General features: G+C 45.9%; 1 protein-coding gene across 1 annotated transcript in view; it reads right to left on the bottom strand.

Moving 5' to 3' along the window:
- RHAG (Rh associated glycoprotein) overlaps nt 1-22,148 on the bottom strand; it is a 193,267-nt gene extending 171,119 nt beyond the window's left edge. The window contains exon 1 of the mRNA XM_086926205.1: nt 21,924-22,148. Within this exon, the coding sequence (XP_086782331.1) occupies nt 21,924-22,098 (175 nt within the window). The 5' untranslated portion in view covers nt 22,099-22,148. The remainder of the gene's footprint in view (nt 1-21,923) is intronic.
- Between the last annotated feature and the right edge of the window lie 1,156 nt (nt 22,149-23,304).

Here is a 23,304-nt window from a genome sequence, read left to right as displayed (position 1 = left end):
CCATCCTAAAAAACATTTAAATTGTCCTTACAGTCGTGGACATCAGTCCTAAATAGTTAATTCTTAAACTAAACTATCGATAGCAATATATTGATATGATTTAAAACTGTGTTACTCTAGAGCGGTAACTGCACTCTGCAAATATTGTATCCAGTAATTTGCCACATCACTTGCTGCTGGTAAGGTAAAATATTCTCCATGCCATTTCACTTAGTAAATTAGTTTAAATTGCAGCTTCTCTTGCAGAAAACGACGATGTAGTAGCACTCAATACACTGACTATGGTAATAACAGGAGCAGGGGAGTTATCCGCTCACAGTCCCGATCAAGGTACTAAGGGGCAGATTTATGAGGCCGTTGCGCCTCTTTGCGCCGCAATTGCGTCACTTTATTTGACGCAACTGCGGCGCAAACAATATGCCCTATTTACAACATGACGCATCTAGGAGATGCGTCACGTTGTAAAGCACTGCGCCATAAGGAGGCGTTCCTGCGCAGGGGGGGGGGCGTTCCTGCGCAGGAACGCCTCCTGAAAGTGGCTGAGTGAAATCTATGAGATTTCACTCAGTCACTTTCAGGGCAATGCTGCGTCAAAACCCTGCGCCTGCTTGAAGCAGGCGTAGGTCTTGAGCCAGCATTGTGCACATGGTGTACCCCCGAGCCTTGCTAGAGCTGCGTCGCGCTTGTGACGCAACTCAAGCAATGCGCCACATTTCCGGCACAGATGCGTCACGCATCAGTGCCGTTTTTGCACCATGGTGCGCCGCATTATAAATTCGGCGCACCATGGGTGGCGGAGCTGTGGCGCACTGTGGCGCACGTTAACTGGCGCATCCCTGGGGATGCGCCAGTTAACATAAATATGCCCCAAAATATCAAGTTGCATTGGAAGTCTGATTGCTCCTCCCCACATGCCGTATCATGCTATGCAACTGTATTGTGTTCCAGTGTATGCTTCAATCCAACGTGCAGTCCACCTTTGACGTATGCACACAGAACATGTTCAGGCATTTTATATTATTTGCTACTGTCTGTACCAGCCAGGGGCTGCATTACATATGCGGCGTACTTTCCTTCATCGCGCTGGGCGCACCTGACGCATTGAAGGAAAGTGCACCGCATTATGGGAAATGCGCTGCCCCCAGGTCATCCGTGAACTCATGCTACCATGGGGGCCGCGCATTCAGGTGAAATCCGGAGTGACTGCTTTACAGCCGCTCTGTGTTTCACTGTGCAGGTGGCATCGCGCCTGCACTTTTAAAGGGGAATAGAGATCCCCGTGCAGGTAGGTGCAGTCAGTGGCTGCACCTACCTACAAGGGGATATCTGGGGGTCCATGGGACCCCATTCACCCCCTCCAGAGTGCTGCCATTAGGGGGGCGCACTGACAGTACCCCACCTTTTAGGTGGCACTCTGTTAGTGCACTTCCTGAGTGCTTGTTTGCCTCAGCGGAATACGGCGCAGAGGCAACGAGATTTTCTCATTTGCATGGGGCATGACCCCATGCAAATTAGGGAACGCCAATTTGAAGGTAGAACTTGCGCTTTATGTGCACCAGTGCTATTAGTATTACGGAAGGGGCTGCACGAGCATATTATTGCATGTGAAACGCAGGACATAACAAAAGCAACATTAATCCGTAACACTTTTATTACTGGAAACAGAGGGCATAGAGATGCCGTAGCTCCGTGGAGAAGAAATGAGGGAGATAAGTGGAATCATTATTAAGCATAGAGAATCCCTAGATTCTAAGCAGAAATGTGGGAAAATAAATAGTAGATGAATAATATAAAGGAAAGAGAAACAGACACAATAGAACTTGAGCACTGAAAAGTGAATACATGGGTGTAGCTAGAGTATCTCTTGGTAAGTGAAGGCTGAGATATTGACTGAGGTGGATGGTTCCAGTGATATTCAAACAAGAAAGTGAGGGAGGATGGGGTTGTTGCGTTGGAGGTGGGTGCATTCAAAAGAAATGAACAGCAGCAGTTTTGGTTTTAGCACTGGATGGACTCTGTCCAGTTCTATACAGTTACTGTGCAGACATGGCAGAAGCTTGAAGTGTGTCCCTCTGCATTCCTTCAGTGGATGTTGGAGAAGGATGATTTTGCTGAAGGCTCTGGGTAGGTTGCACTGTGCAGTACTCATTACCCTAGTCTTTGTGAGGGGCAGTGGCAGCAGGGCTTGAGTGGCCATGGAGGGCATTGGGTGTTTTCTCTGGAGACTGTAAGGATGGGGGCCGGTCCTGCAGCATTGTGGGCCAGTTTTTTACTGGTGGCCTCAATAAGAAAAGCAGCAGTGCATCACTTTTGCAACTACTTGCAAGTGGAGGTGTGGGGTGGGGGGCTGGTCAAACAAAATTGCTAGGGCTGCTTTGGGTTTCCAGTCCTGCTCTGGGTGGCAGATGAGTCCCCATGGGCAGCCTGATGTATAAAGGGAAATGCAATACAGAGTGGTCACCACAGACCTCCAACCCCTAGGGAGTGACATAAAGCCCAAAAACTAAGGAGTCTGTTTCTTCCTTGACTTTAGAGGCAGCGCAAGGTACAGTATGATGCAAAAAAGGACAGGATGGGCTGAGAGTGCAAACAAACCTAACTAAACGAATTTTATTATGTGCACTATGCTCCGTGGCTGGAGTTACAATACTATGGAGTGCATCATTTCTTCACGATATGACCTGTCAAACTGGTTCTGAAGGTCACAATTTCATTTTTCAGAATTGACAAATTCTTAGGGATGATTTTGTATGGAAAATGAAGTTACATGTTTGCTTGAAATGATGCTATCAGCCAACAAACTAAGTCTGCAGCAAAACAAAATTAAACTCAGGATTCTGAGAACATGGACGCCCAAGCAGGTACATTTTGTGCGCAATCTTAGCCTTCTAGTTATCATTAATTCTCAAGTACAGGATTCCAAATGCCCTTATAAAAGTGGTGATTCAGAATAAATGTAAGACCCTCATGGACACTAAAAGGGCAGAAATCTTATAAAAAGTATCATAAATACCATCACCTCAAACTTACTAAACAAACCTTCAAGTTCTGTGCATTCCTAAGTCGATAAGCCTTTTCCACCATGTTAGAATGAAGAATTTCCACAACAACAACATCATTTTTTGCATTTGATATTCAGCCAATAAAGAGAGGTTTGGTGAAGTTTTAAAAGTTTATTTTCTCAGTAAAAGGTTAGTGGATATATTTGTTTCTTCTATTCAGGTTAGATAGATCAGATTAATTACAGAAATAATACAAAAAGATTGGTTAAAACAGGCAAAGAAAACAACAGCATGTTCCATTCAGAATATTGTCCCTATTCTAATCTAAAGGACTGATCCTACCCTAACAAGAACCCATAAAGTGTTCCTGCTGGAAAAGAGCAAGTATAATTTTGAAGCAAAGTCAGATAACTAAGAAAAGATCAAACTTCTCATAAAGGGTAGTTCTGGAGACAGAACTGAGTACTGTGGTCAGTTACAGTAGCAAATGTCTTAATGAGCGAGAGGGTGAGATAAACGACAGCAGTAGCTATGCCCAGCATAAAGACAGAGCGTCTCCTTAATCTGCGTAAGGCGAAGTAAAAACAAGCATTGGAAATGCAATAGGTCTCGCAGCATTAGAGTTAGTGCTTTTAGAATTGTTTATGGGTTTTTTTTGTAAATCTTTAGCATTTTTGTTTCCTGTAGCCAATGCTAAAGAATTACAAATAAAAAAAGCCATAAACAATTCTAAAAGCTCTAACTCAAATGCTCCGAGACCTATTGCACTGTGTGAGGGTGAGGGGTTGAGGGTGAGTGAGGCTGAGGGTGGGTGAGGGTGGGTGAGGGTGAGTGAGGGTGAGTGAGGGGTTGAGGGTGAGTGAGAGTGAGGGCGAGTGAGGGCGAGTGAGGGTGAGTGAGGGTGAGGGTGAGTGAGGGTGAGTGTGAGTTAGGGTGAGGGGTTGAGGGTGGGTGAGGGTGAGGGGTTGAGGGTGAGTGAGGATGAGTGAGGGTGAGTGAGGGGTTGAGGGTGAGTGAGGGTGAGTGAGGGTGAGTGAGGGTGAGTGAGGGTGAGTGAGGGTGAGGGGGTGAGTGCCTAGTACCAATATTCCGCCACAGTTTGCCCGAGGCATCGGCAGACGCTGTAGGTAATAATAATAAAATAGCCTGCTTTCGGGTGTTCAGAAAGGGGGGGGGGGGATTTTGCAATCGGGTATAGCAAAGAGATGGCGGGGATGTAAAGGGCTTGACTGGAACTATGCCAATAGTATGCTACACGTAAAACGCGCTGCTGTCAGACGCTGAAGGTAACGAAAATAGGGTGCATTCAGGTGTTTAGGGGGAGTTGTGTAAATAGAGCATAGCAAAGCGGTGGCAGGGAAGGCAAAGATGGATATGTAGAAGAATCCTAGGACTACTGCAAGACAATCACTGGCAAAGCTAAACTGTCTCGGCTGCCAAATGCTCGAGTACAACTCGGAAATCAGTTTTTTTTTTTAAACACATGCAGTGCCTGAGCGTTACAATCACTGGCAAAGCTAAACCGTCTCGGCTGCCAAATGCTCGAGTACAACTCGGAAATCAGTTTTTTTTTTTAAACACATGCAGTGCCTGAGCGTGTCCCCACTGAGGGTGCATGGGGAGGGGGGAGGAGGGAGGAGAAATGCGTCTCGGCCGGAGCAGGGGGCGTAGCAGGGAGAGCGGGCTGTGAAATGCACTTCACACGGCCGGCCGGTCGTAAAACTGAAAGCATGGCCGGCCGGCCGTGAAAGCCTTTGATGCCGCAGGGGGTGGAGCGGCACCAGCTGGGAGAGTAGGGGTGGGGGGGGGGGGGGGTTATTTTACCCAACATAAATCACTATCTGAGTGAATAATGCGTTTAAAAAATGTATAAACATACAACGTAAAATGGTTTAAGCATGGATACCTTTTCTCGAAGTTTACCAAAGCAATGTAAGTTAAAAAGCACAGTCTGAACCGGTGACTCCTCACATACTTTGTAAATAACCCTAGTGTGCTTTTTTAACGTGTCTAACATGCCTGCCACTTCTAGGTACATCTAGCAGTAGCCTTACGTCGCTTTCCGGCGGACATGACCTCTGAAGGAGTGTTCTTCGCTGGAGCCAAACACTTTACTTCCCATAACCCACAGATCCCTGGGGAAATAATTGTCAGCGACGGAGAATGACGCTGGGCATTCTGCCATATGTCTGCTCTGCTGGTATCTCCCTTGGATCAAGGGTAAAGTGGAGAAAGCAAAGTACTTGGCTCGAAACACCAAGGGCGTCTCTCGCATACAAGGGTGTAGGCATGTCTCAGGACGAACTGACGAAGCATTTAGCATTAGTAATTTTACCAAGCCAATCACTCTCGAATGCACCACAAGTTCAGGCCAGAACCCCTTCACTGCTATGATGTGTAAACAAACCGTGGCGTTTAATGAACACTAAGCCCTTTCCAACTCACCGGCTCCTGGCGCTTTGTCTGGATGTCCACTACATACAGGCAGGTCAAAGTGCCGGCACTTATTTAATTTGGAAGGGAGAGTACTTGCACGTTTCATCACGGATGTAATACGTATAATGTTTAACTACTGTACAGAATTTAACGGCAAACCCGTCACAAAGGTACAAAACAAAAACCTGCAAAGGTACAAAGCAGGTACCTACAAGAGCGAGAAAGCAGTGAACGTCTGGTAGTCGAGTTAAGACTACCAGCCTGTGTATGCGTCGACGTTTAAGTGCACCGGACGCCAACTTGTGACCACAGTTTCGGGCACCGGCACTCCCCCGTACACAAATTAAGCACTGCCAGTACTCAATAGCAGCCAGGGACAGTAAGAACCTGCAGTTTTATTGTTCAATTTCAATCACTGCGTATGGGTTAAGTAACGGGGTAGTTTTTTATCGCTGGGTGGTCCTTATACCGGGAAAGTACTCAATCTGCAGTGGGTAATACAGATCAGTAAGTATCAGTCCGTGGGCGACGCGTTGTGTACAGCCCGGCAGTAATATATGCAATGGGCTACACAGCCCAACAATCTCTATTGTTGACTAAATCAACTGGGCTGTAAAGTGTGTACGAAAGAGCAGGGAATATGTACATCAATCAGATACCAACAATCACAAATCTCTGATGCCGAGAAAAGTCTGTGGGTAATAATTGCATAAAGAAGGACATCGAGTATTCCCTTTCTGTAAAATACTCCAAGCACTGTCAGATCTAACTGCTGCTACATTGAGGAGAAGAACCGGTCTGCATCACATCGCCACTATCAAAACTCAAGAATATCTATCTTACGATGTCTTATTTCAGCGGGGGTAACAGTCTGCAGGCATCAAAGAATAACGAGGGGGGTGGGGACGAAGTTTCCCTATTTTCGTCTTTCGCGTGTTGCAGCAAAGACAGGAAAGGCATCCAAACAGGAAAGGCATTTAACACCAGCGTGTCATGATCTGAAGTCTATAAGGGAGTATGGGTTATGCTGTGGACGGCAGGAAGGGCTGTGCCCGCGGCCAGCCACCGCCGCCTAGTATTCCCTGCCCAGTCTACCTCCTACGCTATGCGTAGAGCGATATCTCGCCTAAAATACTGGGGCAAGACAGGAGGTAATTAAGCTGCTCAGCGCGCTGAAATATGCAGTTTTACCAAGTCCTTCTGTGAATAAGCAGCCCTTTTCCTACATAGCGGCACCCTGGTTTCTCCGCAATATGCAGTAAGAAGGGTCGTTGTGGACGCAGATGTTTCTATAGCAATGCATTTATCAACCGCGGGGTAGAGACATGACCTGTCCGGAGCGGGGGAGAGGGTGTTAAGCAGCAGGGCTGCCTGATAGAGTGGAGAGCGGGCGGGCAGAGAGAGTGAGGGGGCGGAGCGGGGGTGTGGGAGGAGTGCGGGAACAGACGGGAGGGGAGGAGAGTAGGAGGAGGAGTAGGGGAGGCACGGCCTAGCGGCCGTGCAATCAAGAAGTGAGGGGGCGGGAGAGTAGGCAAGGCAGGCGGCTGGGGCTTGTGCACGCGCTTTTAAGCTCAATGCGCATGCGCATTGAGCTTAAAAGTCACGGGCACTGCAAGGAATCGCCACGATTCCTTGCAGTGTAGATAAAGAGCGGATAAGTCCCAATACTCTCGCCTTGCTCGATGCGCATGCGCATCGACAGGCGAGACCTAAAAAATCACTGTCAGCAATAGTTTATGATAATTCAAGCTAGCACAACGAAGTGCTTAGGGGTCTGGCAGGGATAGGAGGTCACAAAATGCCTTGAATCTCTAACTAGGAACACGTACTATATAGAAAGACCAATAAATATGTTGCAAAAACAGGTGAATATATCATCCACATCTAATGAACAAAGATCTTCCGATGGTCTGTTGTCATTGTGCACGATTCCAACTGTAAACGTCCATGGCCACATGAAGTTATTCAGAAGTGGCTACAACATATTACAAAAAGTTACATCTACGAAGGTTTTCATGCGAACCTTTTGTAAGCCTACTCTACTGTGTCCCATTGTGTAACAATGAGCTGCTCTATGGAATGAATCATTTGAATTATGGCATGGCCTTGTTAGATTACGAAATGTTAGCTGCATTTTCTAATATATATATATATAAATATGCTTGTTCATTGTAAATATGTGGCAAGAAAACCCATATAAATACAATTAAGTCATGTGGTGCTAGAAGAAGAGAAATACATTTTGCATAAAACCACATTTCACAAAAAGTTCCGGCTCTATAATTCAGTTACAACGTTAAATCGCTGTTTATGAAAGACACTTATTTTTCTTAAATGGATAGAGAAAAATAAAAAAAATAATGCGGCCTGGCAGTTGGTGAATGATAGTAATGAAAGCTTTCTGCAAATGTAGGCAGCATTTCCATTGTTGCACGTTTAATAAAAGAATATTTCCGAACGTCTACTTTATTTTGCATTGTTAAGTTACTGTTTTTAACATATTTCTATATTATTATGTGGTAAATTGTTCATAAAAATGTTCACCTTTCGCTGCACTGATGCTCCTAAGGAAGCCAGCATCTATAAAAGAGCCATTTTGTATGTGAGTAGCACATTCGATGCAAGCACAGTCTTTCTGTGTGATCAGGTAGTCTCTGCCATGAGCAGTACATTAGATACCATCAATAGCAAGGATAATCAAGGGTCGTAAGGAGTATGAGGATTGAGGTCAGTTTTTTGTGGTTTAACACTATGTTATTGAAGGGGTAAAGTGCAGCACTGCAGGGTGCAAGATGAGAGGGTTTAGCAATTCAATACACGGTTCCTAAACAGGTAACACTCTATGGTTCAGCAGTGGAAGGCACCCCACTGTACAGTACCATGACGAAAAATACAATATCAATTCAGATGGGGATATGGATAGGACTGTGTGACACAAGTGGAGAAGGGGTAGCGCTGATTGGTAACAGGGGAGGGGGTGTCAGGTGGATGGTGCAAGTGGTGAGCGGGAAAGCTGTATGATTTGAGTGGTAACACTATGATATGCTAGGAATGGTTAAGCATTGCATTAATCAATAAATCAACAACTAAATGTAAATTGATACTTGTATAGCGCACTACTCACCCGCAAGGGTCTCAAGGCGCTTGTACGAATACTGCTGTGGAACCCATCCGGGCTTTCCCTGTGAGGCGTCCACTCCTGTGCACCCCCAAGGTGGAGGCCAGGTATCCTTAGAGTTGTGGAGATTAAGCAAGCTATTGCACAGAGTTGCAGAGTGGGACTCCATGATTGGAATAGGCACCGAGGCGAGAATTATCAGGTCCGTGGAATTTTTGAGCCCAAGACCCGCCGAGGCGGGGAATAGAACCCTGGTCCCGGGCTAGACCTCTGCATCAGGGTCTGCCTCTCTAATCATTGAGCCACACTTTTCCACAACTGAAATGTATATAGTGCTGCTAGTCACCCCGAGGGTATCCACTCAGTGGATGCTTGCTGCTGAGGGTGGGATCAGTCAAACAGCCAGGTCTTGAGTCTCTTTTTGTATTCTGTGAGAGAGGATGAGGTTCGGAGGTGCAGGGGAAGGTTATTCCAGGACTTAGCAAGGAGGTGGCAGAAGGTAAGTCCTCCATTGTTGCTCAGCAGATGCAGGGAATGTGAGGGAGGTGGACCAAGGGTGTCTGGAGGGTTGGTTGATGTATGCTTGTCCTTCGTTATGGAGGGCTTTGGAGGTGTGTAACAGCAACTTGAATTGGCATCTTTTCTGGATGGGGAGCCAGTGGAGCGTCTTGAGATGGGGGTGATGTTGGTCCATTTGGGGAGGTCGAGGATGAGTCTGGCAGGTGAGTTCTGTATCGTCTAGGACCTCTTCAGGAGTTGGTTGGTGATTTCTGCATAGAGTGAATTGCCATTGTTGAGCCTGTTTGAGACTAGGGCTTGAGTGTCGGTTTTTTCTGTTGGTCATGGGTAGTCCTTTGAAGATCTTACAGAGCATGCGAAGAGTGTGGAAGCAGGTGGAGGAGTCTGCACTAATGTGGCTTTTCATGATGAGTTTGCTTTCCAGGATGATGCCATGGCTGCAGGTGTGGTCAGTCTGTGTGGGTGTGAGTCAGAGTTTGGAGGACCACCAGGAGTCATTCCACAGGGATGAGTGGTTCCCAAAAACCAGAACTTCTGTGTTGTACGTGTTGAGTTTTAAGCAGTTGGTCTTCATCCAGTCTGTGATGCTCTTCATGCTATTGTTGAAGCTGGTCCTAGTGGTGGAGGGATCTTAAAGTGAGAGGATGAGTTGAGTGTCATCTGCGTTAAATATGATGTTGAGGCCACAAGTTCTGACAATGTCGTCCAATAGCATCATGTAGGTATTGAACAGGGTGGGGCTGAGGGTTGAGCCTGAGGGACGCTGGAGATGATGTTCTTGGATCCCGAGGTGAATGGTGGTAGGCAAATTCTTGTGGTTCTTCCTATTGAGGGCGTCTCCCTGGATCCCGGGGTGATGTAGTCTCTTGATACGGGTCTGGTGGGATACGGTGTTGAACACTGCTGAGAGGTTGAGGAGGGTGCTGGCTGCTGCTTCACCCTATTTGAGGAGGGTTCTTATTTTGTCAAAGGCAGCGATCAGGGAGCTCTCAGAGTTGTGGTTGATATGAAAACCAGATCGGGAGGTGTCCGCAGATTTGTGTTCTCCAGGTGTTCAGTGGGTTGGAGTTTTTTTCAAGGACTTTTGGGGGTAGGGGGAGCAGAGAGATGGGAGAGTAGTTCTTTAGTTCATTAGGGTTGGCCGAGGGTTTCTTGAGGAGGGTTTTGACCTTTGCGTGTTTCCATTTATCAGGGAAGGTGGCTGTGGTGATGAATGCGTTGAGAATAGAGGGGAGTTTACTGCTAATTTCCTTGCTCCTGAGGTTGAAGAATTGGTAAGGGCAGGGGTCCGTGTGTGCTCTAGGGTGGACAGATTTCATGATGGCGGTTGTGCTCCGTGTGGTGAGCTGTTCCCAAGCAGTGAGAGGGTGGTTGTTCGTGGCATCAGTTGGAGCAAGGAGGTTGGAGGGGTTGGTGGGTTGGGGTAAAATTTTCTGTAGATGGTGTATATTTCGTTGTGGAAGTAGTCTTCCAAGGTGTGACAGAGCTCCTGGGAAGAGGTGATCGTGTTTTAACTGGCTGAGAGACTGGAGAACTCTCTGACAATGTTGAAGAGTTCTTTGCTGTGGTTGGAGCTGTCCTCAATGCCTCCTCTATGCGTGCATCATACAAGCGTAGAGGAGGCCACCACCAATTGGTTACAGGGTATTAATTGTTGTAGGTGGATACAGTTCAACAAGAAAGCGTAGCATATGCCAACAGCTCAGTAAAGCACATGTGTAGCATCAAAGGAAAAGAAGGCATTCAACGTACATGTACAAATATAGTGAAGGTGAAAGGTCTAGGCAAAGACAAGTGGAGCAAGGATATGGTTGGAGCTTGAGCATGGACACTACTATTCCAATATTTTGGAAGTGGGAAGTCACAGCTCTTGATGAAGATGCATTTGAGTAGTAAGTTTTACTCTGGCAGCTTGTACTTGTGTCAGTGTGGGGATGGTGTCAAATAGGAATTGCAAGAAGATGGGCTATTAGTTGCGAGGAAGGCCTTTTACAAGTAATGAGTCTGTGACCTTGCCTTAACTGGGAATCAAGCACCTCACTGTAGCACTTGATTCTCTCAAGGTAGTGAATCAGCGCAAACTAAGGCCTACTCAGGGGATGTGGTGTGGGCTAGAACCCCAACTTTTTGATAAGCAACAAGACTCAATAAATAATTCTCCATTCAGTGCTTTTTATTAAAAAAAGGACAATCACTTTATTACACACACTACAGAACACTACACATTAATTACACACTACACAAATATCTACAAGTAGGCAAATGGAAATATCTATGAGGACACCCTCAGAATAGTTCACACCCCATCAAAAAAGCAGGTCTATTGGCTTTGTCAGGGTGACATCACTTTAATAGAAGGTAAAAGCAGAACACATAATACTAACACAACAGCACTGAAATCAGCATGAATGATACAATGTTTCAATAATCTTCATTACAGCATATAACATTTTGCTGTCATGATTTTCAATAAAGCACTGTTAATTCAATTCAATGACAGCAATAGTCTTCTTTTTACTTTTATCAATCTGCAACTGAAGCGTTAATATTGATTGGCCGAATAATTGAGGGATTGACTAAGTTCCTCATACGGGAGAGACTATGTGCAAAAACACAAGCTCCACAAGTCCTTTATAATAAAGAAAATTTCGACTGAGGGCTTCATTAAAAACCCCTGAGAGACTTAGGATATCCATATGGGAACATCGCCTGGGTGCTGCTGCACCTCAGGTAGCCCCCTAAATACTAGTTCCTATGTTGGTGAAGCAGTGGCCTTGCCTGGGCACCACAAGAAAAAACATATGCTACTTTTTAAACGCTCACAAGAGTTTGTGTGGTGCTCCTCAGCCACAGGCAATGAATAATTAATGAATGACTTGCTGTTTTTTTGGAAGGCTTTTATTTTTCCCTAATGCAGGCTCCTTTTATTTTTTTCCATTTTTGGGGCACCCAGTGTGTGCCGTAGGTGGAGTCAGTGTAGGGATCTATTTTCCACGCTGTTTATATGCACTCCACATGTCTAACAGTTCTTGTGCCGACACGGGAGCGAGCCTCAACTTCTCCCACTTACATTCTTGCAGGTGTGCTGTGGTGTGGTGTCCATCCCACTCCCCTAGACATGGGCTCAGGAAGAGGGATACACACACCCCACAAAAGGAGAATCATGGTGCTTATCCTTTCTGCTTTCCCAGGGAAAGAGGGCCCTGGACAGATCCCCGGTGCATCTGGCCCCAGGAATCTGAGGCGGCCCCACACACACCCTCCCATTGAAAAGAAAGAAAAGGAGGATGTGCCACCACAGAGGCATGTCCCTTCCTTGTGGAATTTTTCTCTGTTCCTGTAGGGCAAATGTGCTTGTGGGAAATTTTCGTTTTGTTTTCTTCAGGCCTTCAGGTGTCTAAGCAGTGGCGTCACTAGGGGGGTGCGGGGGGTGCGGACCGCACCGGGTGTCACCCCATTATGGGGTGACACCAATCTGGTTACGCTGGCTGGCAGGCTCGCTCTCACGCTCTGCACTGCACAGTGCAGCCTCGGCCTCACAGTTCGACCAGCCAGGGCCATTTAGCGCTACCAATGACGGACTGACGGCCCTGGGACAGCCCCCGCGCCGCGCAGTGCTCCTCTGACGCACCACGACTGTGGGAGGAGACTCGGCAGCTCAGGGGAGTTCGTCCGATGCCGACGGTGTCTGCTGCTACAATAAGAATTAATGGTTGGCACGTGCGGGCCCTCTTACGTTGCTGGCACGGGTGGGCCCTCTAACGGTGCCACAGCCAGTGGTGTATAACTCTCAGGGATAGCCCAAGCGGAGGTGAGGAGCTCAGCATTTCCGATCCCCGGAGGGTGTCTGGCTGGAGCCTGGAGTGGGAGGAGGCGCGGCTGACTCCGGAGCGTGGGGCGCACAGTTCGATCCCGGCGCCGGCTGCAGATCAGCTCTGCAGCTCTGCATCATCTGACTGTGCAATAGCTCATTTAATCCCCCCCGACGTCTAAGCGTTATTTTCCTTGCAGCGACCCCGGGGCCAATTTGCACAGAAAAGGTGTCATTTGCTTCAGGTGGTTTCCTGGAACCTGCCCTCGCCTGGGGGCTTCCTCAGCAGCCCATCCACAGCCTGCCAGCAGAGTGCCCTCACTGCCACACTCACTTGCAGGACACCTGCAGGGCCAGTTCATAGACGTTTCCGGGAAACTCACCCTATTTAGAACTTTGTCTTAATTGGTAACTAAAATTAAGGATAGCGATGTGCATTTTGTATCCGTAAATTGAGTCATTTAATCTTTGGCTACGTTCTGTTTCATGCATGAGTGAATGCATTGTTTTTTCTTCCGAACTATATACCCAGAATTCTTCTCAACTGTTCCATGTCCTCCTATCAGTGACTGCATATCATGCGATGAGGATCGCTGTCCTTAACCCCTTGCATGCTTGTGACGGAACCATTCCGTCACAAGCCTCGGGTGAGCTGTGCTTGTGACGGAACGGTTCCGTCACGGCCCGCTCGCCGCGCCTGCGCCGCGCGAATTCCATGCCTGCGCTGACGAAATAATGGGCGGGCGGGTTCGTGACGGAACCGTTCCATCACAAGCACAGCTCACCCGCGAGCCGTGACGGAGCGGTTCCTTCACAGGCACGGAACCGTCGCGCGGCCACCCCGCCCCCTTAGCGCTGCGGTGGAATAGCAGCCGCAGCGAAGGGGTTAATTTGTCCCAGGAATACCTTTAGCTCACACATCTTTTTCCAATATTCAAACACAGCAGTAATGTGCTGAAGCAGCCAATGGAATGCATAGGCCATGAGACAGGAATCCATTTTTATATTTTTAGTCATTAGGTGTGGAGGAAATTCTTGTAATTTGTTTTCATGTAGTCATGAAAAATTTCAGCAAAATTCCACAAAATTGTGCAGAATGCATGTCAGCCATTTTGAGTTTTAATTGAGTGCAAATTGCATCTTTATGTCAAGTTTGGTGTGTTGATGGATTTGAACAAAAGCACTGCGCACAACAGCCATTTACGTTTAATTTTTACAGTGAATAGTGTGTTTTGAGGTATATATTTACCGTGAATGTTATGTAATTATGAGAAGTGGGGTAATGGCATAATTTGGGGGAATTTTATGGTATCAAGCATAACATGGAATTCCTAAAATTATGGGAAATATGCTTTTGTCAAGTATTCACACTGACATGACTGAGCTGAGAGGGAGCTCGTGTCAGTGGGGTTCATTAGTTGTACTATAGCTCAATATGACTGAGGTGTGTATTTTGTGTAACAGTCTGCGTCAGTGGTTATTTGGCCTATTGGTCCGAGAAGCATGGACACACCCACAACTTAGTTTCAGTGGAGATGTCCACGAAACAAGATCAATAATTACATCTCTACTTTTATTTCTCAAAAATTTGACTTAATAACTTTTTAAAGGAATGTCAACGCCTTCAAATCCTTAGATCCAGATGGACGAATCAACTTTGAAGGCACACCAACACAACCCAGAAAACCTCCATCGTAATTTTACCAGGAAGCACTTGTGACGTGCTGGTGGCATCGAAACAGCTGATATTGGAGAAAAGCTTTGGAAATTAAAGTGAATACACCAATTCCTGCTTTTATTCCTCATTTCACAGATCCTCAAATTGTAATGGGGCTAGAATCCTGACACAAGAATTACCAATCCTCTCGGAGTTAGTAATTCCTAGGAAGTCCCAATGATTACTGAGAAACTTTTAATGATGGGGTTACTGGTTGCGAATGGGATTATGTATGTTTACTGTGGTCTAAATAACATGGGCCCCACCCCCACCCCTACATATTTAGTAGGTTAATGAGGTAAATATCACTAGTTGCTACCCAAATTTGGCGAATCATTCTCATAAATACAAATGGCACTTGCTCGCCTGTTTTCCACTCTTATGGGGAATGAGGCCTTCTGAAAGTTAGGGATACGGTCTGAGCTAGAGAACCAGTGTGTCCTATGTAGGGCCATGGTGACCCGACGTTAGTCGACCTACTTGTAGTCCCATTGGAAAAAGTCAAACAAAGTTTAATGAAAAATCGCTATAAGGTAGCATTAATGTCCCTCAATCAAAACATACGAAATTAACAAATGATTACAGTTTAGTTCTTTTACAAACCACCCCATGTACAACAAGTCACAACAGATGTGACGTCACGTATGACATCCTAGAAGACATAGGGGCATATTATCAAGGACCAGTGTTAAATTTATCGCCGCTTTATCGGCAGGAAACTGCCGATAAAACGGCGATAATGGGCTTGATAATACGCCCTTGTTAATTCCCATAGAAGCCCATGTTAACATCAGAACATGGGCTTCTATGGGAATTAACAAGGGCGTATTATCAAGCCCATTATCGCTGTTTTATCAGCAGTTTCCTGCCGATAAAACAGTGATAATTTTAACACTGGTCCTTGATAATTAATATGCCCCATAGTTTTAAAAAGTTCTTTGGGAAATCAATTTTTTAGCAGGGAAGACCAATTGTAAGTTGTGCTACCATAAGTATATGAGAAGCAGTGATGTCATATTCAAAGTCCTTTGTGACGTATCATTGGCAGCTACATGTTTGTGACTCTTGGGTGCTTTGCAAATAGTGCATTTTGAACAAAGATGACAAGGCGCCAGCAAACAAACAGCTAGCAAAACGTGGAGAAAAGTGGAGAAGTGTGGCTAAATGATTAGAGCGGCAGACACTGATGCAGAGGTCTAGCCCAGGACCAGGGTTCAATTCCCCGCCTCGGTGGGTCTTGGGCTCAAAATTCCATGGACCTGATAATTCTCGCCTCGGTGCCTATTCCAATCATGAGTCCCACTCTGCAACTCTGGGCAATAGCTTGCTTAATCTCCACAACGGCCCCCACAACGCTAAGGATGCTTGGCCTCCACCTTGGGGGTGCCCAGGAGTGGCCGCCTCACAGGGAAAGCCAGGATGGGTTCCACAGCGGTATTCGTACAAGCGCCTTGAGACCCTTGCGGGTGAGTAGTGCGCTATAAAAGTATCAATTTTATTTATTTTGTTACAACATTATTGAAGCATGGTTGAGCACAGCAGCACCACATGATAAGAAGTGTGTTTATTGGTGGAAACCACTCAGACAGCTGACTTACACTTCATTATAAAAAACTGCACAGAACATTTCAACGTATGTGCCCTTGCTGTACATTCATTGTTCTCAGTGACTCGCCTGTTACTAGACCACTGAGGAAAGCTTTGAGAAGCTTAATAATTAACTGCATCTCCGAATCATGTGAGGATGGTCCAGTCCTGAATTAAAACAATGGACCACAGTATTTTCATCAATAAGTCAACTGAAAACATCTGCTATGGTCCTTATGCAAATTCTCAGAAAATGTTATTTAATTAGAATTTGGAATGGCATTTTGTTGCCTAAAAATATATACTGATGCATTACGTTCAATGTAGAGGTATTGTTGCAGTTCCAATGTGTATGTAAGTAGAACGAATTGGGAATTTCCCATCGGTGATATGCAAAACGTTCTGATTTTGTCTGACATCCTCTGCATAGATTCCCTGCCATGGGCCCACCAACTGGTCTGTTTTCATAGCAGGATGGGTGGGCCATGCAAGAGCTGAAACACAGCCTCAGACCTCCAAGTATGGCCATGGGCGTCAATTCACCAACATGCCTGGGGAGCGGAAGTGACATCATACACCATTTGACCTTTACTTTGAGTCACACACACAAATGCTTAAACATACACACGCATTTACAGACTCTGAGTCAAACATGCATGCATCATACATGACTGTCAGATAGGGTCATATTCCAGCTAATTATACTCCATTTGTTATTACACTAATAGTGAATAATATTATTCACTACTTGTCTAACTTGAATTTTACAGAAAACTGTGAAATTAAGCTCGAAATGATGTCCATTAGGGAGAGCTGCTCCTGTGTTCCAGGCACTGGTTTCAGTTTCACTACCTCTGAGGCCAGCGGTCTCAAAGGCAGTGTCAGGGGTAGCAAGAAGGAAGCCAGGGGTAGCAGCCGCGACCATGGCTGCCCCTAAATGACATCCCTGGGTATGCCCGTGAACAGGACAGGTATGGTCACTTAAGAAGGTGGAGTGGGGTGGAATAGGAAGGGGATTGGAGAGGAGGCGTGCCCATAAAGTCTTTGCAGGATGGAATATTGGGGCAGGGGAGTGAGTGAGTGGGAATAGGGCGGGACTCAGAACATGCTAGGGTTGAGGGTTCTGATAAGGAACTTGTAATGAGCCGCAGCAGTCCACTCACTGCTACTTGTGACCACACCCGCGCTTGGCTACTGATGCTCAGCGGCGTAGCATAGGTTGCCAGGGAAAAGGCAAATATCCTTCCACTTTGCTTTGAAAAATGTGCAGCCCTAAGAATGGTCCTGTGCCCCTAAAAATGCTGTGGAGAATTTTGTACCCTGGGTAACCGCCCCTGTGGCCCCACCCATGCCACGCCATCAGAGATGCTGCCCTCTTCTTATTAAAAAACTTGACTACTTTGGCAATTCACGAAACTCGCAAAGGCCCTATTTATGAAACTAAATGTAAGCAATGTGGCAGAGATTCACGCCTCTGCCTGAACATACTAGTCAGTGCATTTTCTGTTCACTAACATTCTTGGTAGTTTTCCAGAAAGCTGCACCAGCTGGTTGGTTTCAGCCTTACTACTGTAAATGTCAAGTGACTTTAAAAAAAATCTACTATTACTCCAGTAGATTTCTTCATAAGGGAAAAGTCTGCACAGAAACAACAGAGCCCTCTGTGCGAATTAATGTGTTCCCTGTGGATAAAGCCCCTATCCTACACCCCCACCAAATATTGGGGTGGTATATTCTGAATGGGACTTAAGTGGAGTAAGTCTCCAACCATTTACAGGGTGTAAAGGGGACAAAAATGAGTTTCAGAATGAATGCATACATACATGTTTGTAGGGATTTCCGAACTTCCATCTCAATATACTTGGAAACGCATCTTCCCTCCCGTCTAGTGAGATTCACGATTACAGATTCCTCCACATTTGTGCAGCGGTAGCCGGCACAGGTAAGCCCGGTGGGGCAATGGGGGTGGTGGGGCACGGCAGGGCGTGGCAGGGAGGGAGGCTGACAGATGACAGAATAGGTGTTATTTATTCATTTAATTATACCTATTCCGTCGTCTGTCGACTTCCCCCCACTTCCACCCTGCCCCGCCCCTGATCCACCTTGCTGTGTTTGCCTGTGCCAGCCACAGCTGCACTTGTGGTGGAGAAATCTATGCTTGTTTAACACTTACTTAGTTTACATTTAAAAAGATGGCAGTCATACATAAGAGTAACAGAATGATGCGTAAGTTGACCCACCAAACAGAAAAATCTATCAATATGTTTTTCAGGATATCTACAATAAAAACGTGTGAACATTATTTAAATATAATTGATTTCACTCAATGTGATGGGACTAGTTTATGTAATGTAATCAATGAGTAAAGTGTAAAAATACAAGATTTACTGTTCAATGCCTCGATTTCTTGGGAGAATCACAGAAATGGTGATCAAAAAGCTGATGACCCTAGGTTCATCCAACTACAGTTTGGTGGATTTAAAAAAACACTACTTAATATTAAGGAGGAAATGGGATGGGATCAATGATGAGTGGTGCTAAAGTATGGCTGGGGTGGTGCAGGCAGACATGGGGTAGCATTCTAAGGGAAGCTGTACTAGGGCATGGGCCGGTTTGGAGGGCTTAGGTTATAGTCAGGGCCACTGGATTTCTGTGAAAAGGGAAGTAATTATGTAGCAATGCCAGTGGCGGCTTGTATAGGACGTGATGTGGGGTGATGGGTGGGGTGGTGGAGGGGCAGAGTGGGGGTAATACACTTGGACATACGACGGAACGGAGGAACATAATAATTACTTTCCTCTGTTCCGTCATATGTCTGAGTTTACTAAACCCCCACTCTGCCCCTCCCCGCCCACCTCACCGCTCCTCAGCACGCCCTATGCGAGCCTTCACTCGGCAATGCTGACTAAATTATGCAGCAAGAAAAGATAAAATGTGTGGCACAATGCACCACATTTAGTCATAGTAATACTTTATTATTTTGGAATTTGTACACAGGTTAAAACAGTCTGGGCAAAGGGTTCACCTCATTAGTGCCAGTAAAACACCCAAATACAGCAATAAGTAACAGAAAAATGACCTGCCAACCTTTGTGAAGGAACCTTCACTGCACGAAGTTTTGCTGCTTTTATAGTAACTTTTGATCCGTTTGAGCCAGAAACTATTTCTTTGTTAAAATCTGCAGATTATACAGCAGATGATCGATTATATAGCAAATGCCGCCAAATCATAATTATGTCAAAATAATGTGGAAAAACCTGCAGCTGAAAAATCGATTAACTCTAGTGACAATGGTTATAAAGAAGGGATGAAGGTATCAATCATAGGCGGGGCAGAGGTACTAGAGTAAAAGTAAGGTTAAGGTACTAGGTTGCAAGAATAGGAAGAGCGACTAGGATAGAGGTAGAGGCAATAGGGTGGAGGTAGGTATACAAGCGCAAGGGTACAAATAGGGACAGAGGTACTAAGGGTGTGTGTAGAGTTACAGCCTCAAAGGTGTATGCAGGCATAGAAGCACTCGCAGTGTTAGAAGTTCTGCACGGTACTGCAGAGATTCTAGGATCTATGTAATGCAGGCAGAGGAATAGCATGTAGGCACGGGTAAAGGTATAAAGTATAAGTAGGGATGTGCGAATCAGGCTTTAGGCATATGTGGTAGTAGTAGTGGGTAGGTGGTGATATGATGGAAATGGAAGGGGTAGACAGCTAGGATTTAGGAGCGTATAGAACTACTCTATGGCAGCTAGTGGTAGAAGGCAGGAGTAAAGGAAAAAACAATGTAGTTCAGTGAGAAGTGGGGTGAACTTGGCCAAGGTGTACTACAAGTTATGGAAGAGAAAAGGGTGAGTCATGTGGGGGTTCCTCCTGCACAAACAGGACATCTCCAGACACAGAGGACAGCAGTGCATTGCCCCAGGACCAGCTTTGGCGCTGGTGGTGCCTGGTGCAACTGTCCCTTGACCTCCTCTTAAGAAATTCCCTCACTACAACTCTACAGCAGTGCCTCTCCACGCAGTGCTTGAAATGGAAAAATAGTGCAGGTACTCTGTAACCGAGTACATGCTTGTTTCTGAGAAGTGCCGGTACTCTCCAATTAAAAGTATAGCATTTCTCTTGAGAAGTTCCGGTACTCTCGCTCTCAAAATAAATAGCACTGTCTCCAAGGGCCGTCTCTGACATACATTTCACTTTTTAAAGCACTACTCATAGTACACTCACACTCGGTTTTGTGATCTGCATGGCACACTTTCTTTGCAGCACGCACATTATACCTTAACTCTTCTTCATGATTAGTCAAAACTGCCACCAGACAAAATTCCGATCTATCACCAGCCGTAACATTAATCACCAGAATGATCTTGACATTTGTATTGTCGCCTTGAAACTGCTATGTACAGCCATCCCCCCCTCCCCCAAACACTCCCCCCTTCCCCCCGCCTAAGTCAGCGCCAGGTGCAACTGCACCGGTCGCACCACCCTAAAGCCCTCCCTATCCCTATAAAATGGTACCAGCGGGCTATGCGACCCTGAAAGAAAGAATGCAGCGCTTTTTTTCGCCATGAAGGATGTGCTCCAAGTGCCGTCCCCAGTTTGGGAATTACATTTACGTAGTGCTGTTCAAGGAAAACGTCTCACGGAAAAAAGGGACGCTCGTACGGTAGGTCCATGAGTTCATCTTCTCTAGAATCACATAGAATTAACTGACTCAGGAAGCCAACCCTGATGCAATACGTAGAGTGGCCAAATATGAATGTGGTCTCCATTATTTAACTAGAAACATACGAAATGGGCTGCCATTCCGGCACAGCCTAAAGTCAGTAGGTTGGAGGCATCAGCTACTTTTTAGGCTCGTTGTATGAGGAATTCTCGGTACCCCCGGTGTCAGCAAGTTAGCTCAGTGAGTTACCTGCATGCTGCTGATAATCACATATACCCCTGAGGGCTCACGTTCTTATCTGCATGTTCATGATGTACTGCCAGAGAAAAATAATAGCCCATTGTAATGTGCAGAATGATTGTGTATTGGAGTGTTGCAAGAACCATTATGTCCCATTTAAAAAAAAAATATTTCCGGAGCCTCGCCTGAAATTGCCCTGGAGATGGTCACTGGCTGCTGCTGGTTGGTTTGTGTGCACTCGGTGACTCCCAGTATTTCCAGCACGGGAAACAAGCTGCGTTCATTTTCAAGTAGCGGGAGTCATATCGCGCGCGCCAGCTGGATGACAAGGAGCTGCCCTAAACGCGCTGTGTCTTGGAGAACAAGATAGCGCCTCGCCCGGACTCGGAAACCGTTACACGCTCCCAAAGAGAAAAAAACAACTCTGCCTCAGAACGCCTGTGAGGGACGAAAACAACTACCTCCGCGAGATGCTCTCCGTGGTCACTTCCAAAAGCCCTTTCTTCGGCGAGAATAAAAATGCTCTATCGAGCGCAAGCGCTCGGAAGGCAGGCAGTGTATCACGGTCTCGTTGTTCAGAGTCAGAAAACACAAGCACATTGCAAAATGCTGCAAAATGTGAAGTTACCAGCATTACTACATTACATGTCCTACCACGTCGAAAGCTTCCTAGCGCTTTATGCAGGAAGGGTTGTTCACCTAGGTCTATCTAAAAACAACGGGGTTTAAACAATCCACATCATCTTTATTGTAATAGCGCCTCAAAGTCTCCCAGGCACCTCGCAGCGCTTTATTCAGCTCCCAGTAAATACATGAACGCCAAAACAAATACTTACATGGGTACAGCTTGATGAACTCGTCTTCTTCGGCGTGTGTACTATTCCCATGGTTGTCATGGTGAGGGGTGTCATAGGTGACAAAAATAGCAAACAAAATTATAAGGATGACCTGAAAGGTGATGGCCAGGAAAGAGAACTTGAACCTCATGTTAGTGGCAAAGGGCGGCGCCATGCTGCACTCCTGGGCTCTGGAGGGCTATGATGTGAAGATAAAAAACACTCGGGGGTTCTCCAGTTTTGTATGCAATGGGCTGGGCAGCCTAAGTGACATGGCAAAAAAGTTACACCCACCGAAGGAGGAGGGTGGAGTGACAGTCAATTCCGAATATTGCACGTAACATTACTGCAGAGCATAGACAATTCAAAGGCTTCAACGATTGCCCTGCAGTATGGACATTAGTATGTTTTATTCTTCTCTCTCTTTTTTATTTTTTATTTCTCTGACGAATCTACGCACCACGTGCGTGCACCCCTTAATGTTATCGTGCAAAAGAAGAAACAGTATATATGTGTCTAAACCATACTGTACAATAACTTTCGATTAACTGCAATGTTGACAGACTTGTGACCAGTGACGCGCGCCATCCCTCCTGACCTCAGATTCACAGAAGCGAACAGAAGCCGCTTGAACCGTTTCCCTGTAGCGCCGAATATCTTTCAGTACATTTGAGTTATTCTTTACATCAGCAGTTTAAGGGCGTTCTATTTAAACCTTACAACTGATAGATGAAACAGATGTAACTCAGAGAGAGCACAACTAGAGCTGGCAAGAAAACCAAATGCCACCGAGTGCCAAGAACTATCGAATGCAGCAGTTATGTATTATTAGATAACACGAGGGGCCGTATCACAAGAAGCAAACGCTGAAAGTGCTCACTGAAGAGGGGGGTCCGCCACTCTTTTGGAGCGCATGCTGTTCGCAAGCTGGCGCTATTTTACCACCTTGGAGCGGTTAAACGGTTGCTGCACATGAGACCTTTAAACGCAGTAACTGCTTTTGGTTGGGCAAGTAGAAGCATTTGTGAACATATCTAAAGTAAACAGTAGAACATAAAACAAAAACATACAACAAAACTACAGAACAAAACGATTAAAACGTAACATGGCACAGCATAACAAACACAGTACAAAACGATATCACATTGCAACAATGAAGCTCAAAAGCTCAGTAGCACAAAGAACAACAGAACGCGTCACCACCACAACAAAATGCACCAATACAAATGTGCGCAAACATTTTTGTCACTTTTTACCACCTCTAGAAACCTGTCGCCCAACTGCTCTGTGAGCAATTGGAAAAGGAAAAATAAAAAGATAGCGCAACATTATTGTCATTTTATTTAACCCATTCGATGCTGATGACGGAACCTCTCCGTCA

Source organism: Lissotriton vulgaris, chromosome 6 (assembly GCF_964263255.1).
Source record: "Lissotriton vulgaris chromosome 6, aLisVul1.2, whole genome shotgun sequence".
In the NCBI taxonomy this organism is placed as follows: Eukaryota; Metazoa; Chordata; class Amphibia; order Caudata; family Salamandridae; genus Lissotriton; species Lissotriton vulgaris.
The sequence above is the reverse complement of the archived record's forward strand: the minus strand, read 5'-3'. Positions and strand labels throughout refer to the sequence as shown.